The sequence below is a fragment of the Aotus nancymaae genome, unplaced genomic scaffold, assembly GCF_030222135.1.
Source record: "Aotus nancymaae isolate 86718 unplaced genomic scaffold, 86718_ANA_hifiasm-v0.15.2.pri h1tg000003l, whole genome shotgun sequence".
Taxonomy (NCBI): Eukaryota; Metazoa; Chordata; class Mammalia; order Primates; family Aotidae; genus Aotus; species Aotus nancymaae.
Window position 1 is genome coordinate 31,657,201 of NW_026988414.1, and position 26,022 is coordinate 31,683,222.

The following is a 26,022-nucleotide window of genomic DNA, read 5'->3' on the forward strand; positions in this document are numbered from 1 at the left end:
TTCTATTAATGATAATAATCACGCAATTCCTCTGATGATATATAAGCCCAAGGTTGTTGATCCCAAACAGTTCTACTGGTAGAAACACATATAATGAAATAATAAAATGCAAATTACAGCAAGTATTAGGATATTATCATATTATGAGAAAACTCTCAGAACTTAAAATTTTTGTTTGAATAGGGGAATTGCTAGAGATAGTTAATTGAAAGCTATGCAGCAAAGAGACTGATTCTAGTTACTCTTTCCAGAAAATCCAGCTTATCTTCACAGTTATTACTACCATCATAACTATCATAATGTCTGGGTTATAAGATGGGCCCTTAATCACACAGAACTATAAAACCCAGTTTCTCTACATGTGCACATAAAGCATCAGTTTGCACTAAGTGATAATAACAGCCTTCCACCTCACCAATATGGCAACGATAACTACAGGTGAACAGAATAATGAAATGGTAACTACAAACTATCAAAAAGCATTCTTTCCAAATACTCTTCAACCAAGGATTGAGTGCTAGCATCTCCTTCTCTCAAAAATATTTAGGGTACTGATTATCCACAGAGTGAGGTGATTACAGCACATGTGAAATTACAAAATTGTCTCTAAGAAGATATTTATTTATTTATGTTTATAAAACATTTATGAATGGTCCACTATGTGTCAAGCATTGTGCTAGGTACTAAGGCTGCAACAAAAGCAAGATTACCCAGAAACTCTGAACAGTGGCCTAAATGTTTCTTCCAACAGTTTTTCTCTCTCTATAAATGACTGGGTCATTTATAGAGAGAGAAATTAGCACTGAAAATAAAAAATATAAAATTAAAAATAATATGGCTTTGGAGATAGTGAGTGGTACAGGAGTGCTCTGAGTAAATAAAAAGAGAAAAAACAGGTAGTGTAACATCTCTAAGATTCTATTCTAATTTGTAATTTACTTATTTATACTCCATCTTTTCCATAGGATTAAAGGTAGCTTAGAATAATTTATAAAAAATAAGAAGATGAGACAAATTACAAATAAAAGAGAACAAAAAAGAAAACAAGGGCAGTAGTTATAAAACAAAGCTAGGATAGGTTTAAATATTTGACTTTTGGCGGCTAAAAATTTTGGCTGTAAGCTTTCTAGTAAACAATTTAAGTAGTAAAACCTTATCAGTTATTCAATATCCAAAAGATAAAAAAAGATCAACTACTTTGAAGAACTACTATGTATTAAGCCAAGAATATTTTCAGAGTTAAAGACATTATTATCATATGATTGGCAATTATCAATTACATCCTTAGAAGAGATGTAATGACAAATTTCACAGGGCTGTTCCTTAGAGTATCACTTCACAGAAGATGATGGCTTGATTCCCATTGTAGATTTCTTAATGTTGTCAGTTATTCAGGGAACTTGGTTGAAAAACAGATCTAACATCCCCTCTGAAAACCAGAATGCTTATGAAAAAATGTATGCCTGAAGAGGTCACCCCGCACCTGGAAAGGAGTGAAGAGTACTCTGCTGACAAGAATGACATTATGCTTAGGAAATATATTTAAATTTCTCTTCAATAAATAGACAAATAGGAACTTGCCCTGAAGTCCCACTCCATAAGCACAGTCTCATATTTTTTATTCTGCAAAATATCCAGGGTACACATTTCCAGGCACACTGATCAGGGTCAAAGGAGTCAGCATATTGGGACAGTGAATGATCCATGAAGACCTATAGATAATTCAGTATCTACTCAAGGAGGTGAGCTTTAATTAACTGCATTACTGTAACTGAGAATAAGACAGTACAATACGTTACCACCAACGGTCACGGATCTGGTCAAAGGAGGCTGTAGCAAAGTTTCCTCATCATTAAATTGCTTCTTAAGTTCTTCCACAGATTCCAAATGGAGTTGAAGAAATTCTGCTGTTGCTGCTGAGGCTTCTTCTTTAACAGGATCTATCATTCTCTTCAGAAGTACTAGGTCATCCCTTCGGACTTTCAAACAAAGTTTCTCAATTTCTCGGATATTGGATCGGAGTTGCTATAAAAGAAAAAAAGCATTAATGCCACCATTTCTTAGTATAAAATATCTTTCTTTTCAGAAGTAACATTATAATAGTTGTGGATGGAAATTATTACAAATGTCTCCACAATAGAAGGTGTAGCATAATACTTTTACATTTTCCATGTCTCTGCCTGGCCAAATTCAGCAATTTTGGAACCCACATCCTCATACTTTGAATTTATTTAGCATTTTTTCCTTCATTAAATGTGATTATTACAAAGATAAATGCTCTTCACAATAAATCACACACTGCAGAAAAATATGAAATAAAAATGATTTTCCCACTTTACTTATCCCACCCGCTCTCTTAACCCAATCCTCCCACACATTTCTCATGGCTCATGCATGCATTTAACATATATAAGGTTTCTCCCTTTTTATTAAAAAAATGGATTACATTATACACAGTAATCTATAATTTGTCATTTCATATCCAACTTAACAGTATCATGATGGATATCCCTCCTGCTCAATGGTTGCACTATATTCCATGGTGTAAATGTAGAATAATTTATTTAATCATTCCTTCGGTGATCACAGTCATTCTCATTGTTTCTAATTTTTAGTTATTACAAACTATGAAACAAATATCCTTGCAATAAGTCCTAATTTACTATATTAGTATATATTAACATTATAGTACATACTAATATAAACATATTATTTTTTGTAGGAAAGACTCCCAGAAACTGGAATATTCAAATGATAATGTGCATTTTTATTTCAGAAGCTACTTTTTTTCCCAAAAATGTTCAATTCATACTAGTACCAAAGTATGAATGCCTATTTCTCCACATGATGCCAGTCCTGCATGTTATCTCACTGTTCTTTACTCTGCACTTCTCTATGAATGAAGTTGTTCAGATTTTTATCAAATGATTTTCCTTCTTCTTAAGAGATACCTACTGGCTTAGTCATAAATTTTCCTCTAATATACTGTTATAATGAATTATGTACAGGTTTTGTGGTGTAGAGTCATCTTTATATTCCTGGGATAAATCCTTTCTAGTCAATATACATACTTTTTAAATACAATGCTGAATTCATTTGCTAGTATTTTATTTGGAACTTTAGCACGTGTGTGTGTGTGTGTATGTGTGTGTATGTATGTGCACATACACAGTTTGTGTACTTCTACTATCTTTACTAGGTTTAAACTCATTTTAACAGGTTTAAGGTTGTGCTGGCTTCATAAACTACACTGGGGAGCTTTCTCTTTCTCAATGGTCTATACTTTGAAAACAAAGAAATTATCCCTTTAAAATTAAATATAACAATTTTGCAAGAATAATCAAAGTAAGATGTTTCAAAAAAGTTATATGTCTATTAATGTATTTTAAATTATTTTCCCTAAAGTATTTTCACAAACGTTAATGTAAATCCTATACAGTAGACAGATCAATAAGTATTAATTTCTTTAATTTCTCAAATGTATACTCTGAGTGAGGTGTTACATTATTACAGTCCAAATTATTACGTATGGAAAAAGCAAAACAAAAAAATCTGTTTAGGATTTAGTTACCTAGTGGCAAAACTGGGGTTAAAACCCAGGTATTCCCATAGGGCCAGCAATCTTCCAACTAAACTACTATCATAATACCTATCTATATTTTATCCTAATATAATACAATCTAAATTTCCATTTTACTGTAGTAAAATTAAAGTCAATTCTAGAAAAAAAAAAACGAATTTAGTTACATCCTAAAGCATCTTTTAAGATTTTCTGAGGTGAAAAAATTGTCCCTCTATCTTACCACGACTCTGTACTTCCTATAACCTTATCTTCACTCTCTTACCATTCTAATATGAGCTGAAAAACCTAAGGATAATTAAACTGTAGATTCAAAATATGTAAAAATGTAAGTATTAATATGTTTAAATTATATAACCTTAAAGGGGGCCTAGGTGAGTATCTAACCTAACCTCATAATTTTATAATAAGGAAACTGGAGTCTAGACAAACACAGTGGCAAAATTAGGACTACGGCCCAGGTCTCAAATCCCAGAACAAAACTGTTTACAACACACCATCACTTCCTGGCTGTGTGATTATTTTCTGGACCACAATTATAAAGCTTGGTTATATAGTTGCCACACAGTCTACAGAAATATTTTAGGTAAAATTATCTTGGAGAAGCATTATTTGACACAAGAACAGAAAATCAAACACCGCATGTTCTCGCTCATAGGCGGGTGTTGAACAAAGAGAGCACATGGACACAGGGAGGGGAACATCACACATTGGGGTCTGTTGGGGGGAAACGGGAGGGACAGCAGGGGGTGGGGAGTTGGGGAGAGATAGCATGGGGAGAAATGCCAGATATAGGTGAAGGGGAGGAAGGCAGCAAATCACGCTGCCATGTGTGTACCTATGCAACAATCTTGCATGTTCTTCACATGTACCCCAAAACCTAAAATGCAATAAAAAAATAAAAAATAAAAATTAAAAATTTTCTACAGCCAAACATAATGAGCATTTGCTTGTGACATCTTCCTCTCTTATATAATTTGTATATATGTCTGTCCCCAGTCAAATTACAGTATCCAGCTAAGAACTCTATTACTATGAGAAATGGGGTAATAGAGTTTTGAGGGAGAGAAAGAAAAAGCCCACTGAAGTATAAAATCTGATACTATAATAACAGCAACAACAAAAACATAAATAATGGCTAAATTTTAATCAATACTTAAAGTTATCCATTGTGTTGACTGCTTTACATTTTTTATTTTCCCTTCACAACATATCTTTGAAATGGATATTACTATATTCTCATTTTACCGAAGAGAAAATTAAAACAAGAAGTTCAAAAAGTAGCCCAAGATTACATTGCTAGTGAGTGGTACAGGTCGGAATCAAATCCAGGCCACGTATCTTGTGTTCTTAACTACTTTATTACATAGCAAACACCATCAAATAGAAATATAATGTAAATCACACACACAAGCCACATACGTAATTTAAAAATTTCAAAAGTTACATTAAAAAAGTAAAAAGAAGCCAAGTGTGGTGGCTCATGCCTGTAATCCCAGCCTGTTGGGAGGCTGAGGCAGGTGGACTGCCTGAGGTCAGGAGTTCGAGACCAGCCTGGACAACATAGTGAAAGCCTGTCTTTACTAAAAATACAAAAAATAAGCTGGGCGAGGTGGTGGGTGCCTGTAATCCCAGCTACTAGGGAGGCTGAAGCAGGAGAATCACTAGAACCCAGGAGGTGGAGCTTGCAGTGAGCTGAGATCACCCCATTGCACTCTAGCATGGGCAACAATAGCAAACTCTGTCTCAAAAACTAAATAAAGAAACAAGGGAAATTAATTTTAATAATATTTTTATTTAACCTAATATAGCTAAAATACTATATTAATATGTGATTATAAAAACTATTAGTAAATGTCTTCTTTTAAGAAGTGTCTGTTCATATCCTTTGCCAAGTTTTATTGGGTTTTTTGTTTTTTTCTTGTAAATTTGTTTAAGTTCTTTGTAGATTCTGGGTATTAGCCCTTTATCAGATGAATACACTGCAAAAATTTTCTCCCATTCTGTAGGTTGCCTGTTTAATCTGATGATAGTTTCTTTTGCAGGTGCAGAAACTCTTTAGTTTAATTAGGTACTATTTGTAAGTTTTGGCTTTTATTGCCATTGCCTTTGCTTTTTTAGTCATGAACTCTTTGCCCATTCCTATGGCCTGAATGGTACTGCCTAGGTTTTCTTCTAGAATTTTTACAGTTTTAGGTCTTTACATTTAAGTCTTTAATCCATCTTGAGTTAATTTTTGTATAAGGTGTAAGGAAGGGGTCCAGTTTCAGTTTTCTGCATATGGCTAACCAGTTTTCTCGACACCATTTATTAAATAGGGAAGACATTTATGCAGACAACAAACATATGAAAAAAAGCTCATCACCGATGATTAGAGAAATGCAAATCAAAACCACAATGAGACACCATCTCACTCCAGTTCAAATGGCAATCATTAAAAAGTCAGGAGACAACCGATGCTGGAGAGGATGTGGAGAAACAGGAACACTTTTACACTGTTGGTGGGAGTGTAATAAATTCAACCATTGTGGAAGACAGTGTGGCGATTCCTCAAGGATGTAGAACCAGAAATACTATTTGACCCAGCAATCCTATTAGTGGGTGTATACCCAAAGGATTATAAATCATTCTACTATAAAGATACATGCTTATCAAAGTGCTGTTCAAAATAGCAAGGACTTGGAACCAACCCAAATGCCCATCAGTGATAGACTGGATTAAAAAAATGTGGCATACAAGCAGCATGGAATATGCAGCTATAAAAAAGGATGAGTTCATGTCCTTTGGAGGGACATGGATGAAGCTGGAAACCATCATTCTCAGCAAACTAACAAAAGAACAGAAAACTAAATGCCACATATTCTCACTTATAAGTGGGAGTTGAACAATGAGAACACATGGACACAGGGGGGGAACATCATATACCAGGGCCTGTTGGGGAGTGGGAGAGGTAGAGCAAGGATAGCATTAGGATAAATATCTAATGTAGATGATGAGGTGATGGGTGCAGCAAACCACTATGGCCTGTGTATACCTATGTAACAAATCTGCATGTTCTGCACATGTATCTCAGAACTTAAAATATAATAATAAAAATTAAATAAATAAATAAAATTAATAAAATATTTTAATTTTTATTTGTAGTAAGTCTTAGAAATCTAGTATATATTTTATAATCGCAGCACATCTCAGTTCAAACTGGCTACATTTTAAGTGCTCAACAGTCATATGTCGTTAGGAGCTACTACTACATTGGATAGGGCAACTACAGAGTCTCTCTAAAATCAATAGAGGGAACAGGATGGTAAAATCATATGTGAAGAACATAAAGTTAGGTGTTTCTGGTTCTGAAAATAGCAGAGTAGGTGATTCAGACTAATCTTCCCACCAATGGCTTAAAATGTTGAACAAAAATCAAATCATAAAACAAACCAAAAGGGAAAAAAAAAATTCAAAAGTATCAGAAAGCAAACAAGATAGTAAGCAACTATAGGACAAGAATTGGGCAAAGATGGAAATCTAGAGAGGTAAGTCCTGAACTCAGGGCCACTTTTGCTTTGCGAGTATTTGTATACCAGAGTCCAAACTCACAAGCTTGGATTAAAATTTCATGCCAAGACCTGCAAAGTATAAGGACTCTGGTACTTTAGGTTGGGATCATCAGGACTCCACCCTAGGAACACAGGTAATCCTAAAATAAAGCAGCCCTTACATGAACTATAGACTGGCCTCCAGTCTTGAGTAGTTCGTAAAAAAAACCTTAAGTTCTAAAATTGGATAAAGATAATCTTGGTTAAGTTAGTACCCCCAGGGGCTTAGAAGAGCAAATAAAAATCTCTGGAGGAAGATAACATCATCCCTATCTTCAAATAATTTCCGTAATTTTCAAATACAATGTCCACCAATCAATTAAAGATTATTAAGCACATGAGGACATATGTAGCATGAGGAAGAAACAGCAAAAACAACAGGCAGCAGAAACATCCAAAAGGATATGTAATGTGGGAATGAGCAAATGTAGTCTATAAAACTATAGTTATTTTGTTCAAAGATATAAAAATAAAGCTTAGCAGACAATTGGAAACTATAAAAAGCAACATAGTTTTAAAATGAATATTCTATAATTTTAAAAGTGTCCAAACGAATTTAATAAATGAGTTTAGCTTCATATTAGGCCCAGTTCAAGGAAGATGTAAATTGGAAAACAGATCTGAAGAAACTATTTAAAAAGTAACTATTTAAAACTATATAAAAAAAGAAACAAGGAAGGTAAAAAATACAGAAGAAAAGTTAAGAAATACAGAAGATATAGTTAGAAAGGGTACAATATACATTAACTTAGACTCCCAGAAGAAGAGAAAAAATAAATTTGAATAGATAATGACTGAGAATTTTCAAAAAATTGAAGAAAAACATCCATCCACAATTCAAGGTCAACAAATCCTGAGAAGAATAAATAAAAGGAAAACTACACCTAGCCAGAAGAGAGAAAAAGAGGGAGAAAAGATGTCTAAAAGCAGCTAGAGACAAGAGTTTCTTGCAAAGAAACAGTAAGATTATAATATGACTTCTCAACAGCAATGGAACAATATATTCAAAGTATAGAAAGTAAATTACTATCAATCTGAAGTTCTGTATGCTGCATTAATACCAGATATAAAGTTGAAAAATGCAAAAAGAAATGAAGAGGAATGAAAGCAAGATAAAAGGTGGGTAAATCTAGATGACCAGTAATTCTACTAAAACAATAATAATAATGTCTGTGGGGTTTAGAAATATTTATATAAAAATAGCATTTGAGTTTCCAGGAATACATGGAACTAAAAGTCTAAGGAACCTGTATTATCTGTACTTCTAAGTCAAAGAGGTATGTTGTAATTTCTAGTAAACATACATACATTTATTCCTTGGTATCCATGGGTGCTTGGTTCCCAGACTCCCTGCAAATACCAAAAATCCATAGATGTGCAAACCCTTATATAAAATGGTATAGTATTTGCATGTAACCTATGCATATCCTCCTGTATACTTTAAGTCATCTCTAGATTAGTTATAATACCTAATACAATGTAAATACTATATAAATAGTTGGTATACTATACTTTTATAGGGAATAGTGACAAGGAAAAAAGTCAGTACAGATGCAACTATCCATTTTTTAAAAAAAATATTTTTCTTCCACAGTTGGTGAAATCCAGTTCCTAAACTAGAAAGGGGAAAATTGGATAAACAAACAAACAAACAAAAAAAACCGAGATCAATACAAAAGAAAGTAAGTATGGATATTTTAAAAATATGTGTAAGAAATAGAAACCACACCAAAAGGTGAAAGATTTAAACCTAAATATATCAACAATTACACTGAATAAAAATGAAATAAATATTCCAGTTACAAGATAAAGATTTATAGACTGAATTTAAAAAACGTAAGTGATGTATCAAAAACATAAAGAATGGCTCAATGTAAAAAGATGAAAAAGAAAAGCCAAAACATTACTAAAAATAAAGAGAATCACTTTATAATATCTGTACCAGGAATATATAATAACTCTAAAGATAAATGTACCTAATAACATACCCACGATATATATAATGCAAAAACAGACAAGAACTATAAAGAAAAATTTAAACAAATCCACAATCACAAGGGAAGGCTTTAACACCTTTAAGTAATTAACAGAACAAATGGACAAAGGATATAAGTTAATATAAAGGATTTGAACAATAACTTTAACATAAACTAGATATAAATTATATAGAACATTATATCCAACAAGGTGAGAATATACATGTAAAAAACATACAAATACACATGGGGAACATTTATAAAAATTAATTATATACTAAGTCTTAAAGCAAGTTTTGACAAACTTCAAAAATATTGACACTGATATACAGACCATGTATTCTGATCATAATAAAAGTAAAACTCAAAATCATTAATAAAATATATCTATAAACATTTCATGTTCAGTAATGAAGAAAGACATATTTCTATACAACCCACAAGCCAAAGAAGAAATCACGATGGAAATTAAAAATGTGGCCGGGCGCGGTGGCTCAAGCCTGTAATCCCAGCACTTTGGGAGGCCGAGGCGGGTGGATCACGAGGTCGAGAGATCGAGACCATCCTGGTCAACATTGTGAAACCCCGTCTCTATTAATACAAAAAAATTAGCTGGGCACGGTGGCGCGTGCCTGTAATCCCAGCTACTCAGGAGGCTGAGGCAGGAGAATTGCCTGAACCCAGGAGGCGGAGGTTGCGGTGAGCCGAGATCGCGCCATTGCACTCCAGCCTGGGTAACAAGAGCGAGACTCCGTCTCAAAAAAAAAAAAAAAAAAAAAAAAAAAAAAAAAAAAAAATGTTGGCTGGGCCCAGTGGCTCATGCCTGTAATCCAAGCACTTTGGGAGGCAGAGGCAGACGGATCATCTGAGGTCAGGAGTTCAAGACCAGCCTGACCAACATGGTGAAACCCTGTCTTTACTAAAAATACAAAAAGTATCTGGGCATGGTGGCAGGCACCTGCAATCCCAGCTACTCAGGAGGCTGAGGCAATAGAATCTCTTGAACCCGTTGCACTCCAGCCTGAGCAACAAGAGAGAAATTTCGTCTAAGGAAAAAAAAATACTTTGACCTGAATGAAAAGAAAAATAATGCATATTTAAACATACAGGCAGCTAAAGTAATAGAAATTTATAGCTGTAACTGCATATATATATATATATATATATGAAAAGAAAAAAGTTGAAAATTAGTAAATTGAACATCCATCTCAAGAAACTAGAAAATAGCAAAAACAATTGCAAAAAAAAAGTAGAAAGGAGAAAATAATAAAGATGTAAACATAAATTTGATGAAACAGAAAAACAGGCATACACTAGATTAACAAAGCCAAAATTGGATTTTGGGAAGACTAACAAAATTGATAAACCTCATTGAGAAGTAATTTTTAAAAATAAAGAAGGCATACATAACCAAAATCAGAAATGAAAAAGGGGCATTACTACTGATCTTGCAGAATTAAAAATAAGAGATTTTGAAAAAAATTATGCCAATAAATTAGAAAACTTCTAACAAATTATTAGAAGACTATAACTTATCAAACTGACAAGAAATAGAAACCAAAATAGTAATATAATTATTAAAGAAATTAAATGTATATTTTGAAGTCTCTCTTCCCCCCCATACTCCCCACAGAAAACCAAAACCAACTAAACAAACATACAAACAAACAAAAAACCCAGTATGGATAGTTTTACCAGCCAATTCTACCAAACATTCAAAGAAAATTACACAAATTCTTCAAAGGTACAGAAAAAGACCATCCTCTAACTCTTTATAACGGCAGAACCTTGATGCGAAACTTAACAAGAAGATTAAGAATAAAGAAAAATTTAGACTAGTTGCATGCACTATAAACAAGATTTTAAAATCCCAAAGAAATGTCAGCAATATAAAACTAGCATACAAAAGATAAAACAATAAAATGAATAGACAGAATATGGTCATGGATTGGAAAATTCAATATTGCAAAGATGTCACTGTTATTCAAATATAGAGATTCAGCTGGGTGTGGTGGCTCACGTCTGTAATCTCAGCACTTTGGGAGTCCAAGGCAAGCAGATCACTTGAGGTCAGGAGTTCGAGACCAGCCTGGCCAACATGGTGAAACCCCGTCTCTACTAAAAAATACAAAAATTAGCCGGGCGTGGTAGTGCATGTCTGTAGTCCCAGGTACTTGGGAGGCTGAGGCAGGAGAATGGCTTGAACCTGGGAGGCGGAGGATGCAGTGAGCCAAGATCACACCACTGCACTCCAGCCTGGGCTACACAGAGTGAGACTCTGACTCAAAAAAAAGAAAAAAAAATTAGCTGGGCATGATGGCAGGTGCCGGTAATCCCAGCTACTCGAGAGGCCGTGGCAGAAGAATAAATTGAACTCAGGAGGTGCAGCTTGTAGTGAGCTGAGATCACACCTCTGCACTCCAGCCTGGGCCTGGGCGACAGAGCCAGACTCCGTCTCAAAACAAACAAACAAACAAACAAACAAACAAACACACAAAAATAAATATAGATTCCATAAATTCAAATAAATTTGCAAAAGACTAATTGATAATTTCTGTTGTTTTGGTGAAACTTGATAAGCTGATTCTAAAATGTACATGAAAATGCACAGGGCTGAGGCTAACTAAATCACTTCTGAAGAAGAAAGTAGGAGAACTTCCTCTATTAGATACCAAAACTCATTATAAAGCCACAGTAATTAAGAGAGTATGGCATTAGTGCAAGAATAGATAAATATACAGTGAAACAGTCCAGAAACAACCCAAACATATAAGCACTTGACATATAACAAAGGTAGCACTACAGAGTAATGCTGGGGGAAAAAATGAAGTTTTCAAAAACATTATGCTTAGTAATTTGGGTATCCTTATGAAAAACAAAATAAAGCTGAATATACCACTTCACACCATATATAATAATCAACCAGATGCACTATAGACTTAAATGTGAAAGGCAAAACAATAACACTTTTAAATAGAAGAATGTCTTTGTGACCCTGAGGTAGGAAAGATTTCTTAAACATGGCACGACCCTCCACTGCACTCCAGCCTGGGTGACAAAGGGAGACCCCATCTCTAAAAAATAAAAATAAAAATAAACATGGGACAAAATCACCAACCATAAAAGACTGATAACCTTTAAATTAAATGAGCTTCTAGTCATCAAGAGACGCCACTAAGACAGTGAAAAAGTAAACCACTGAGTGGCAAAAGATAAGTGGAAAACATAACTAATCAAGGGGTCATAGGCAGGCAGAACATATAAAGAAGTCTTATAAATCAGTATTAAAAAATTACAAAAAACCCAAAGAAATGTAGGCAAGAACTCTAAATGGGCACTTCTCATAAACAAATGAAAAATTACTCAATCTCATGAATAATCAGGTAAATCTAAATTAAAACCACAATTAACTTACCCACCAGAACAAATAAAATTAAAGTCTGACAATACTAAACATTGATATTGATAAAGATGTGGTACCCACAGGACTGTATTCACTGCTGGAAGGAATGTAAAATTAACATTGCTGTTTTGGAAAACAGCCTGGCATTACTTACTAAAGTTGAAAATAAGTATGCACAATGAACTAACAATTCCTGTCCTAGGAATATACTCAACAGAAATATGTGCACATGTGTAAAAATACATAAGAATGTTAATAATACGTATAATATAAATTGAACAACTCAAATGTTCATAAATAGTACAATAGACACACTATGGTATATTCATTAAATAGAATATATACAGCAATGAAAATAGATGAACTATTGTTACAGGCAAAAATATAGATAAATCACAAGCCAAACACAAAAGATATCTTCTGTTTAACTCAATTTATATAATGTTCAAAAATAGGCTAAATTAAATTACAGTCTTAAGATCACACTTTGGCAGTAAAATTATATGGAAAAGTTACAAAGTATTTACCATATAAATCAAGATAGTGATTATTTTTGCAGGGGAAGAGATGCTTGTAATTGGGAAGAGGCTCTGGGCTTCTAGGATACCAGCAACTATCTATTTCTTGATCTGAGTAGCATATGAGTGTTCACAGTATAATAATTTAGGTGTATATTTATGTTTTAGACATTTTTAGAGTATGCATGTTGTATTTCACAATAAAAAGTTTAAATAATACTTTTGGAAAAGAATATTATATTGACCTGTATGGTCAACTAACCTTAGGACAGAAACAAGGTTGAAAGCATTGAGTAGGGGTAAAACTGAGTAGGGATTTTATTGTGGAAGCATACTGGATGTTAATTAATTAATTCAAATGAACTGTAAAATTTCTAAGATGGGGACTGTGTCTAATTTCTTTGTCATATATCTTCAAGGCCATGTTTGGTCCCTGGTATATGGTATGATTCAATCAATACGGTAAAAGAATGAATGCTTTCTTAATACTTTCCTCAAAGTGGCAAAGCAGTGGTCCGACAACATGGATCTCCAACTATCAAGAAACCAACGAAAATTCTTCTCTAGAAGTATAAGTCACTAGCATATGAAACATTCCATCTTTCATTAGGTGGAAGAAATAATGAAAAGAATTACTCCTTTGGAATTAATTCTAACACACAAGCATAAAATAGTGAAGTGGAAGTGAGATGCATGAGCGAGAAACCATGATACCATCCTGAAGTTCCCAAGCGTTAGAAGGAACACTAGGATTAGCGATTCTTTAGGAAAGTGAATTTTATAATGTTTAAAGAAAAAAGCTGTATGATGCCATAGCAGAAATCATAATGTAATAAAGTTTTTGAAAAAGAGATAACATTTCTAAAAAGTAAAATTCTGACACTATACAAGCAAGTTAGTCTGACACTATAAAAACAAATTAAGCTCACGCCTGTATTCCCAGCTCCTTGGGAGGCCAAGGCGAGCAGATCACTTGAGGTCAGGAGTTGGAGACCAGCCTGGCCAACATGGTGAAACCCCATCTCTATTAAAAATACAAAAATTAGCCAGGTGTGGTGGCAGGCGCCTGTAATCTCAGCTACTCAGGAGGCTGAGGCAGGAGAATCACTTGAACCCAGGAGTTGGAGGTTGCAGTGAGCCAAGATCATTCTACTGCACTCCACCCTGGGTGATAAGAGCAAGACTGCTTCTCAAAAAATAAAAAATAAGAAAAATTAAAGTTAATCTGATAAGAAAGAAAAGAAAGTGGCATCTAAATAATACAGTATGGTTGTTGTGTAAGGCGTGCTATGATAAGTTCAGAATTTTAAGAGACTTGTGAAACAAGAAGAATCTTATAAGTAAAGTAAGAACCCAGAATGAGCGGAGGCTGATGAAAAATGTTAAGAACAATAAAAAGAACTTAAAAAAAAATACATGTAGAGTAAGAACAAGAAACAAAGTTCAGGCCTACTGCTTGGGGCAGATGGTACAGTGTTAGCAGATGATGCAGAGAAAGCAGAACTATGTAACTCCTATTTTGCTTTTGATTCTCTATTAAGGGGACATTTTCAAAATGAAAGGGGCAGAAGAAACATGCTCAAAGGAAATTTGAAACATATCTTACAGTAAGGATCCAGGTAGGCTTCATAAAGGAGGAGAGACTTGTGCTGTCTCTGAAAAATAATACTTGGAAAACAGAACATAATAAATAGGAAGCATAGATTGGGAAAAGACTGAGGTAGGGTAGCAGCCTTCTAAATACTACATTTCATCAATTTTAGAATACAGTATTTTGTCTACATTTTAACATCTCTAAAATTGAAAGGCATCTTAAAATAAATGGTAAAAAGAATTGTGCATAGTTAACTGGCAGTACTTTTTCTTTCTTAGAGGTATACAAAATAATAGTATGTCTTACAACTGATGTTTCAGATTTAATTTCTTCCCTGAGATTCTGTAGAACCTATGCCAATCAGAGTAGAGGTCAAGGATCCTAAATCCTGATTAATCAACTCGTAAGAATTTTAAGGCAAAATGTAAGTTATAAATTCATCTAAAGCTCACAATAACCTAAAACAGTTTATATCTTAATAGCATTCATTTTGGAATCTACTCTTATATCTTCTTTTCCATTCTCTACCTGGCTTTGCTTTTCCTTAATCATTTCTTCTTTTCTCCTAACCAGTCTACTGCATTTGCTTCTCCACACTCCTCCTCATTTCCTCTCTTTTCTATTGTTTCTCCCTTTTAAATCATCCCCTTTTTAAAAAAATTGAAAAGTAGATAGCTCAAGTGTTCTATATTTTTCCTAGTAAAATCATGAAAGTCACATCTCATGTCTACAAGTTCCATGGCTGATTTTACTTTTGTGCATCTGTATACTTACAAAACTGGGATAGATTCTCCAAAGCAGTATCTTTCCAAATGTGGTCTGAAATCTACTGAATCAAAATCTCTAATGTGGATCCCAGAAATCTGTGACCTCAACAAGTTCCACATAATCACTATTATGAAGAAAAAGCTAGGCTTATGAGGTAGATTCCTCACTCCCTCTCTCTTTTCTTCTTTCCCTCTCTCCCTTCCTTCCTCCCTCCCTCCCTTCCTTCCTTCCTTCAAGACAGGGTCTCACTCTGTCACCCAGGCTGGAGTACAGTGGCATGATCATGGCTCACTGCAATCTAAATCTCCCAGGCTCAACAGATCTTCTCATCTCAGCCTCCCAAGTAGCTGGACTACAGGCACACACCACCATGCCTGGCTAATTTTTTGGTATTTCTTGTAGAGACAGAGTTTCACCATGTTGCCCAAGCTGATCTTGAACTCATGGGCTCAGGCGATCCATCCACCTCAGCCTCCAAAAATGTTGGCATTATAGGCATAAGCCACTGCTCCTGGCCTTTATCAGATTTCTATAAAAGCCAAGTTAATGTTCTTCAGTAAATTATTATAGAAGTAACAATCCAGCTCTTTCATTTAGTTTCAAATTTTGATCACGAAATGTTTCTTAATCCTAATGTTTTCTTATCCCAGAAAAGAAAATTGTTAAGTATACTATATTTGCAGTTTCAAAACAATAATAGATGACTTCTGTTTCTGTCCCAGGTGAGCACAGTTCACTTAACAGAACATTGGAGAAGAGAGAGCAGCACAGAGTGAGCGAGCCCTGGAAATATGCAGAGGGATCAGTGATACATCGGTATTTAGAGGTCACTAAGTATCAGAATCAGCAAAGAACTGATCAGAACATGGATGTGAGGAAATTACCCAAAGCTGGAGAGAGAACCATCTGAAAAAGTTAGAGGGAATAGTACCTGACACTCACTCAACACTGGAGACAGTACCTGTTCTCACCAGCCAAAATGGGAAAACTCTTAATTCACAGGGAATTGGGTAGAGCACTCAAAAAGATTTTGCCCCCGTAAGGAGAAATAATTAGCAACAGACTGAGCAGGCTGCAGTTAAGCCTAATGAATCATAAGAGTCAGACCCTAAAGGATCAAACAGTTTCCAAGCAACTTAACTACATTCCAGAACAAAGCTCATTGTTTTATAGAAACATAAGATTTATAAAAACATAAAAATACCCAGCACCTAACAATGTAAAAGAAACCCAATCAAAGATCACTAGAAACAAAGAAACAGGAAAACATCACCCATAATGAGGAAAATAATTACTGAATTGAAATTTACCTAGAATTGATATAGATATTAGCATCAGTAGAAAAAGATATTAAAATAGCTATTATAATTGTATTTCATGTATTCAAAAAGTTAAGTAGAGACATAGAAGATATAAAAAAAAAGACTCAAATCAAAATTCTGGCAGAGAAAACTACAATATGTGAGATGAAGAAATGAAGAATACATTGAATGGATTAATGGCAGATTAGATACTGCTGCTGCTAAGACTAATAAATATAAAGGCATGGCAATAGACACTATCCAAAATAAAACACACAGATAAAAAAGAATCAGAAAGAATTAAAAAAGCATCAGTGAGCTGTCAGATAACTTTAAGTAACCTAATACATGTGTAACTGGAGTCCTTAAAAAAGAAGAGAAGGGAGGGAACAGAAAAATACATGAAGAAATAATGGCCAAAAAATTTCCACATTTGATGCAAATAATAAATCCAGAGGCCCAAGAAGCTCAATAAATTCAAAACACAAGACATGAAGAAAATGCCAGCAAAGCCTATCATAATCAAAGTGCCCAAAACCAGTGATTAAAGGAAAATCATAAAAGCAGTGAGAGAAATGAGACACATTACATACAAAGGAACAAAGATAAGAATTAAGCAGTTTCTCATCAGAAACAATGTAAGTCAGAAGACAGCTAAACAACATCTTTAAAGTGCTGAAAGACGAGACGGGACCGTTTTGTTGAAGGAAAACAAGCTCAAGGCTTCCGCCGATACTACATTATGCCATGAGAACTGCTGAGGAAACAAATATTTAAAAGAGAGAGTTGGAAGATCAATAGAAGATCAAGTTGGAAGATCAATAATGTCACCAACCTGTCAATCTGATATTTAGCCAACAATGTGGGACCATTAAGGGATGCTGGTGAAAAAAAAGGGTCTCACTCTGTCACCCAGGCTGGAGTGCAATGGTGTGATCACGGTTCACTGCAGCCTCAACCTCCTGGGATCAAGTGAACTTCCCATCTCATCCTACCAAATAGCTGAGACTCCAGTTGTCTACAATGGAACCATACTATCCTAAGACATTGAGATCCAAGATGGCCGCTTAGGAGGAAGTCGGGATTGCAGCTCCGAGAGAAGGCGCAGAGGGTGAGTGGACGCCGCATTTCCAGACGGATTTTTACTGCCCACAGACCAGGAGATTCACAGGAGGAGAAGCCCCACGGGTCGCCAGCGCTGCTGGTTTGAGAGGCGTGGCCGCTCAGCCTACGCCCTGGGGCGGGGGGCAGTGGCTTCTTATGCAGAGCGAGAGAGACAGAGTTCCCTCTGAGCAAGCAAGGGGAGCTGAAGCAGGGAGTCAAGCCAGGAGACCCCCAGGCAAGGACGCGCCACGAATCTCAGAGCCGCTGCTTCGGCTGATGCAGCGGCACACAGGGCAGTGGATTTTAACTGCCCACAGACCAGGAGATTCACAGGCAGAGAAGCTCCACAGGTTCCCAGCGCCGCTGGTTGGACCAGAGCAGCCGCTCGGCCTGCACCGGGGGCAGGGAGCAGCAGCTCCTTGAGCAAAGTGAACGAGACTGTGTCCCCTCTGGGCCAGCAAGGGGAGCTGAGGCAAGGAGGCAAGCCAAGAGATTCCCGGGCAAAGAGGGCCCCACTGGAAACACGGCTGAACCCGGGACGGTCCAGCTCTGGGGGGAGGGGCGTCCTCCATCGGGAAACACCCTGCAGTTCCCGGGGCAATTTGCTGTAACCAAGACAACCCGCCACTACAGAGACTCCGTCACTACAGGGGCGGGCCAGCATAGCGGAAGCAGTTCTAACTACACCCATATAAACAGGACTGCAGGGAAGCTCACACAGAAGCTGGGCGGAGCCCACAGTAGCTCAACGAAGCCTCGCAGGCTGAGTGTGACTAGACTGCCACCTTGTGGGCAGGGAAAACGGTAGCAACACAGCTGAGAATCATAAAGCCCTAACCCCCTGGGCCAGAACACCTGGGGGGAAGAAAAGGGGGTTTATGAGTTCAGCTGCTGCAGACTTAAAATTACCAAAATCAGAAAGACAGCAACTACAAAGTCAATAGGCGGATAAATCCACAAAGATGGGAAGAAACCAGCGCAAAAAGGATGAAAACACCCAAAACCAGAACACCTCTCCCCCTACAAGGCAGCGTAACTCCTCACCAGCACGGGAACAAGACTGGACAGAGAATGAGTGTGATGAAATGACAGAATCAGCTTTCAGAAAATGGATAATAAGAAACTTCTGTGAGCTAAAAGAACATGTTCTAACCCAATGCAAAGAAACTAAGAACCTTGAAAAAAGACTTGATAAAATGCTAATGAGAATGGACAACTTAGAGAGGAATATGAGTGAATTGATGGAGCTGAAAAACACAACACGAGAACTTCGTGAAGCATGCACAAGTTTCAACAGCAGAATTGACCAAGCAGAAGAAAGGATATCAGAAGTCGAAGATCAACTCAATGAAATAAAACGAGAAGGGAAGATTAGAGAAAACAAGGTAAAAAGGAATGAACAGAGTCAACAAGAATTATGGGACTACGTGAAAAGACCTAATCTACGTTTGATAGGTGTACCTGAATGTGACGAAGAGAATGCATCCAAGCTGGAAAATACTCTTCAGGATATTATCCAGGAAAACTTCCCCAACCTAGCAAGGCAGGCCAATATTCAAGTCCAGGAAATACAGAGAACACCACAAAGATATTCCTCTAGAAGAGCAACCCCAAGGCACATAATCATCAGATTCACCAGGGTTGAAATGAAGGAGAAAATACTAAGGACAGCCAGAGAGAAAGATCGGGTTACCCACAAAGGAAAACCCATCAGACTCACAGCAGATCTCTCAGCAGAAACCCTACAGGCCAGAAGAGAGTGGGGGCCGATATTCAACATCCTTAAAGAAAAGAACTTTCAACCCAGAATTTCATATCCAGCCAAACTAAGCTTCATAAGTGAAGAAAAAATAAAATCCTTTGTGAACAAGCAAGTACTCACAGATTTCATCACCACCAGACCAGCTTTACAAGAGCTCCTGAAGGAGACACTACACATAGAAAAAAACAACCAGCACCAGCCACTCCAAAAATGCACGAAATGGTAAAGAGCAGCAACACAATGAAGAATCTGCATCAACCAATGGGCAAAACAGCCAGCTAGCATCAAAATGACAGGATCAAACTCACACATAACAATATTAACCCTAAATGTAAATGGACTAAATGCCCCAATCAAAAGACACAGACTGGCAAATTGGATAAAAAGCCAAAACCCATCAGTGTGCTGTATCCAGGAAACCCACCTCACATGCAAGGATACTCAAAGGCTCAAAATAAAGGGATGTAGGAAGATTTACCAAGCAAATGGAGAGCAAAAAAAAGCAGGAGTTGCAATTCTCATCTCTGATAAAATAGACTTTAAAGCAACAAAGATCAAAAGAGACAAAGAAGGACATTACATAATGGTAAAGGGATCAATGCAACAAGAAGAGCTAACGATCCTAAATATATATGCACCTAATACAGGAGCACCCAGATACATAAGGCAAGTTCTTAAAGACTTGCAAAGAGACTTAGACTCCCACACATTAATAGTGGGAGACTTCAACACCCCATTGTCAATATTAGACAGATCAACGAGACAGAAAATTAATAAGGATATCCAGGACTTGAACTCAGACCTGGAACAAGCAAACCTAATAGACATTTACAGAACTCTCCAGCCCAAATCCACAGAATATGCATTCTTCTCAACACCACATCACACCTACTCTAAAATTGACCACATAATTGCAAGTAAATCACTCTTCAGCAAATGCAAAAGAACGGAAACCATAACAAACAGTCTCTCAGACCACAGTGCAATCAAGTTAGAACTCAGAATTCAGAAGCCAACCCAGAACAGCACAGCCTCATGGAAATTGAACAACTTTCTCCTGAATGTTGACTGAATAAACACTGAAATGAAGGCAGAAATAAAGATGTTCTTCGAAACCAATGAGAACGAAGACACCACATACCAGAATCTGTGGGACACATTTAAAGCAGTCTCTAGAGGAAAATATATAGCAATAAGTGCCCACATGAGAAGAAAGGAGAGAACTAAAATTGACACCCTATCGTCAAAATTGAAAGAGCTAGAGGAGCAAGATCAAAAAAACTCAAAACCTAGCAGAAGACAAGAAATAACTAAGATCAAAGCAGAATTGAAGGAGATAGAGACACGAAAAACCCTACAAAAAATCAATAAATCAAGGATCTGTTTTTTTGAAAAGATCAACAAAATAGACAGACCACTAGCCAGACTAATAAAAAAGAAAAGAGAGAATAACCAAATAGATGCAACAAAAAATGATAAAGGGGATATCACCACAGATGCCACAGAAATTCAAACCATCATCAGAGATTATTACAAACAACTCTATGCACATAAATTAGAAAACCTGGAAGAAATGGATAAATTCCTGGACAGTAGCCTCCTCCCATGCCTAAACCAGGAAGAGGTCGAAACCCTGAATAGACCAATAACAAGGTCTGAAGTCGAGGCAGCAATTAAGAGCCTACCACCCAAAAAAAGCCCAGGCCCAGATGGTTTCACAGCCGAATTCTACCAGACATACAAAGAGGAACTGGTACCATTCCTACTGAAACTATTCCAAATAATCCAAAAAGAGGGAATCCTTCCCAAATCATTTTATGAGACCAACATCATCCTAATACCAAAACCCGGCAGAGACTCAACAAGAAAAGAAAACTACAGGCCAATATCCATGATGAACATAGATGCAAAAATCTTCAATAAAATACTGGCAAGCCGATTACAACAGCACATCAAAAAGCTTATCCACCATAATCAAGTAGGATTCATCCCGGGGATGCAAGGCTGGTTCAATATACGCAAGTCTATAAATGTAATTCACCACATAAACAGAACCAAAAACAAAAACCACATGATTATCTCAATTGATGCAGAGAAGGCCTTCGACAAAATTCAACAGCCCTTTATGCTAAAAACTCTCAATAAACTAGGTATCGACGGAACGTATCTCAAAATAATAAAAGCTATTTATGACAAACCGACAGCCAATATCATACTGAATGGGCAAAAACTGGAAGCATTCCCTTTGAAATCTGGCACTAGACAAGGATGCCCTCTCTCACCACTCCTATTCAATATAGTACTGGAAGTTCTAGCCAGAGCAATCAGGCAAGAAAAAGAAATAAAGGGTATTCGATTAGGAAAGGAGGAAGTCAAATTGTCTCTATTTGCAGACGACATGATTGTATATCTAGAAGACCCTATCACCTCAGCCCAAAATCTCCTGAAACTGATAAGCAACTTCAGCAAAGTCTCAGGATACAAAATCAATGTGCAAAAATCACAAGCATTCCTATACACCAATAACAGACTTAAAGAGAGCCAAATCAAGGATGAACTGCCATTCACAATTGCTACAAAGAGAATAAAATACCTAGGAATACAACTAACAAGGAACGTAAAGGACCTCTTCAAGGAGAACTACAAATCACTACTCAACGAAATAAGAGAGGACACAAACAGATGGAGAAACATTCCATGTTCATGGTTAGGAAGAATCAATATCGTGAAAATGGCCATACTGCCCAAAGTAATTTGCAGATTCAACGCTATCCCCATCAAGCTACCAATGACCTTCTTCACAGAACTGGAAAAAACCACCTTAAACTTCTTATGGAACCAAAAGAGAGCCCACATAGCCAAGTCAATTCTAAGCAAAAAGAACAAAGCAGGAGGCATCACACTACTGGACATCAAACTCTACTACAAGGCTACAGTAATCAAAACAGCATGGTACTGGTACCAAAACAGAGATATAGACCAATGGAACAGAACAGAGGTGTCGGAGGCGACACAACATATCTACAACCACCCGATCTTTGAAAAACCTGAAAAAAACAAGCAATGGGGAAAGGAATCCCTGTTCAATAAGTGGTGTTGGGAAAACTGGCTAGCCATATGCAGAAAGCAGACACTCGACCCCTTCCTGACACCTTACACTAAAATTGACTCCAGATGGATTAAAGACTTAAACATAAAACATAACACCATAAAAACACTAGAAGGAAACCTAGGCAAAACCATTCAGGACATAGGCATAGGCAAGGACTTTATGACCAAAACACCAAAAGCGTTGGCAACAAAAGCCAAAATAGACAAATGGGACCTAATCAAACTCCACAGCTTCTGCACGGCAAAAGAAACAGTCAATAGAGTGAATCGGCAACCAACAGAATGGGAAAAAAATTTTGCAGCCTACCCATCTGACAAAGAGCTGATATCCAGAATTTACAATGAGCTAAAAAAGATTTACAAGAAAAAAACAAACAAGCCCATTCAAAAATGGGCGAAGGATATGAACAGATACTTTACAAAAGAAGACATACATGAGGCCAACAAACATATGAAAAAATGCTCATCATCACTGGTCATTAGAGAAATGCAAATCAAAACTACATTGAGATACTATCTCACGCCAGTTAGAATGGCGATCATTAAAAAATCTGGAGAAAACAGATGCTGGAGAGGATGTGGAGAAATAGGAACACTTTTACACTGTTGGTGGAAGTGTAAATTAGTTCAACCACTGCGGAAAACAGTGTGGCGATTCCTCAAGGACCTAGAAATAGAAATTCCATTTGACCCAGCAATCCCATTACTGGGCATATATCCAAAGGATTATAAATCGTTCTACTATAAGGACACATGCACACGAATGTTCATTGCAGCACAGTTTACGATAGCAAAGACCTGGAACCAGCCGAAATGCCCATCGATGATAGACTGGACAGGAAAAATGTGGCACATATACACCATGGAATATTATGCAGCCATTAAAAACGAGGAGTTCACATCCTTCGTAGGGACATGGATGAACCTGGAAAACATCATTCTCAGCAAACTGACACAAGAACACAAAATCAAACACCACATGTTCTCACTCATAGGTGGGTGTTGAACAAGGAGAACACATGGACACAGGGAGGGGAGCACTATACACGAGGGTCTGTTGGGGGGGAGGGGGGGACAGCGGTGGGGTGGGGAGTTGGGGAGGGATAGCATGGGGAGAAATGCCAGATATAGGTGAAGGGGAGGGAGGCAGCAAATCATACTGCCACGTATGCACCTATGCAACAACCTTGCATGTTTTTCACATGTACCCCAAAACCTAAAATGCAATAAAAAAAAAAAGTGCTGAAAGACAAAAGTCAATGTATATACAGCAAAATTTCTTTTAAAAACAATGGTGAAATAAAAACTTTTCAGATACACAAAAATTCAAAGTTTTGTCACAGCAGAATCACACTCCCAGAAATGTTAAAGGAAACCTTTCCAGCAAAAGGAAAACCATACCAGATGGAAATATGGATCTACATAAAAGCATTAAACACACTAGAAATGTAAACAACACCAGTACATATATAAGATTTTTTCCTTTAATATCTAAATCACTTTACAAAATAAATGCCTATTTAAATATTATTAAGTATATGATGTATAAAATTAAATATATGAGAACAGCAGCATATAGGCTGGTAGAGGGCAAATAGAGGTGTATTGTAAGTTTCTTAAACATATGTGAAATAGAATAATATCGCTTACAAATAAACTGTGATAAGATGTAAACTAAAAACCCTAAAGGAACACTAAAATAACAGAGGTATAGCTAGCTATGGGCAAGGAGATAAAATGGAAGAACTTCAAATTGATAAAAATACTCCAATCAAAAGAAAACAGAAACATCATATTAGTCATTAGGCAAATGAAGGTTAAAATAATGATACACCATTACAGACTTAATTAGAATGGTCAAAATTTAAAAGACTGACTATATCAACTGTTTGCAAGGACAACAGAGGAACTGGTGGGAATATAAAATGATATAATCATTTTGGAAAACAATTTGGCAGTTTCCTAAAAAACAACTACTATATGCTCCAGCCATTCCATTCCTAAGTATTTACCCACAATAAATGAAATCCTTTGTCCACACAAATATTTGTACCCAAATGTTCATAGCAGCGTTATTAGTAATAGCCAAACAGTGGTATAGCCATACAACAGAATAGTATTCAATGATAAAAAGGAATAAAACACTGACAGACATTACAACATAAATGAATTTCAAAATATTTATGCAGAGCGGAAGAAGCTCAGAACCTTCCAAAAGCTGTCTACCAACTCTGAGGTACCACATCCTGCAAGGCTCTCCATGATCTGACCCTCTGATCTCTTTGACTTCATCTCCTGTACTCTCCTTGCTCACACTAGCCACACTGACCTTACTATTCCTTGACTATGCCACATCCTCTCACCTCAAGATTTCCCTCTGCCTGTAAAACCCTATTCCCCATGGTTTATGCCTTCACTTCCTTTAGCTCTCTGCTCAAATGTCATCGGAAGCCTTCCACAACCACCATTTACTTAAAAGAAGATTCATCACCTTCTGTGATTCTTTGTTCCCTTTAACCTGCTTTACTTTTCTTCATAGAACTTATAATCATCTAACATATTACATATTTGTTTACTTTGAAAAAAATCTCTCTCTTCTCTCTCCACTTGCCACCCCCACAGCTGTATGCCCAGTGTCTAGAGAGTATCTAGAAAACGGCAAATGTTCAAATGCTTCTGTTTTTCCAATAATCAGGTCAGAAAAGCAGACACTGTACCAAATTCTGAAAATTTTCAGAACTCTCCAGCAGTTAATCAAGGGGTCTATAATCACTGACCAAAATTTTTAAAAAAGAATATATATCAATTTAATATTTAACAAGCTCTGCAGTGTACAAATAGTGAACTGTAAACTATAGCTAAACTTTTAATAAAATAAAAACAGCTTCTCTCTTTTGTTCTCTTTAGTTTTAAAACTAAATTTTATAACTACTTATGGCTTTTCTCTTTCTTTCAGAAATGTCCCAAAACTTGTCTAAAGATTAAAAAATATATTAAAATATATACTTATCAATACTGATAATTGTAAAAAGTAATTATTTTAAGTTAATTGAAAATTCTGAAAAATGGCTAATTATGTATTTAATGATTAAGAGTGGCTATGCATATATTCACCTTTTTAAAATATTGATTTAAGGATTCCTAATGTGTTTTTACAACATGTAATTTTGAGAACAAATTGTGTACAGCAGAAAACATTTGGTATAATAATTAATCTGATTTCTTTACAAACACAGAGCAGAAGTCCACTGGTAAACATTTAAATAACTTAGAGTCAACACATTCTAGACAGCATATAATTTATAATTAAGGGCT

At 36.2% G+C, this 26,022-nt stretch overlaps 1 protein-coding gene across 3 annotated transcripts in view; it reads right to left on the reverse strand.

Annotated features, from left to right (window-relative positions):
- The window catches only part of STX17 (syntaxin 17), a 112,636-nt gene that overhangs the window by 62,041 nt on the left and 24,573 nt on the right, over positions 1 to 26,022 (reverse strand). For all 3 annotated transcript variants that reach the window (XR_010343774.1, XM_021674238.2, XM_021674240.2), the window contains exon 4: positions 1,800 to 2,025. Coding sequence is in view for 2 of the 3 variants with exons in the window: in XM_021674238.2 (XP_021529913.1) it covers positions 1,800 to 2,025 (226 nt within the window). In the remaining variant the exon portion in view is untranslated. The remainder of the gene's footprint in view (positions 1 to 1,799; positions 2,026 to 26,022) is intronic.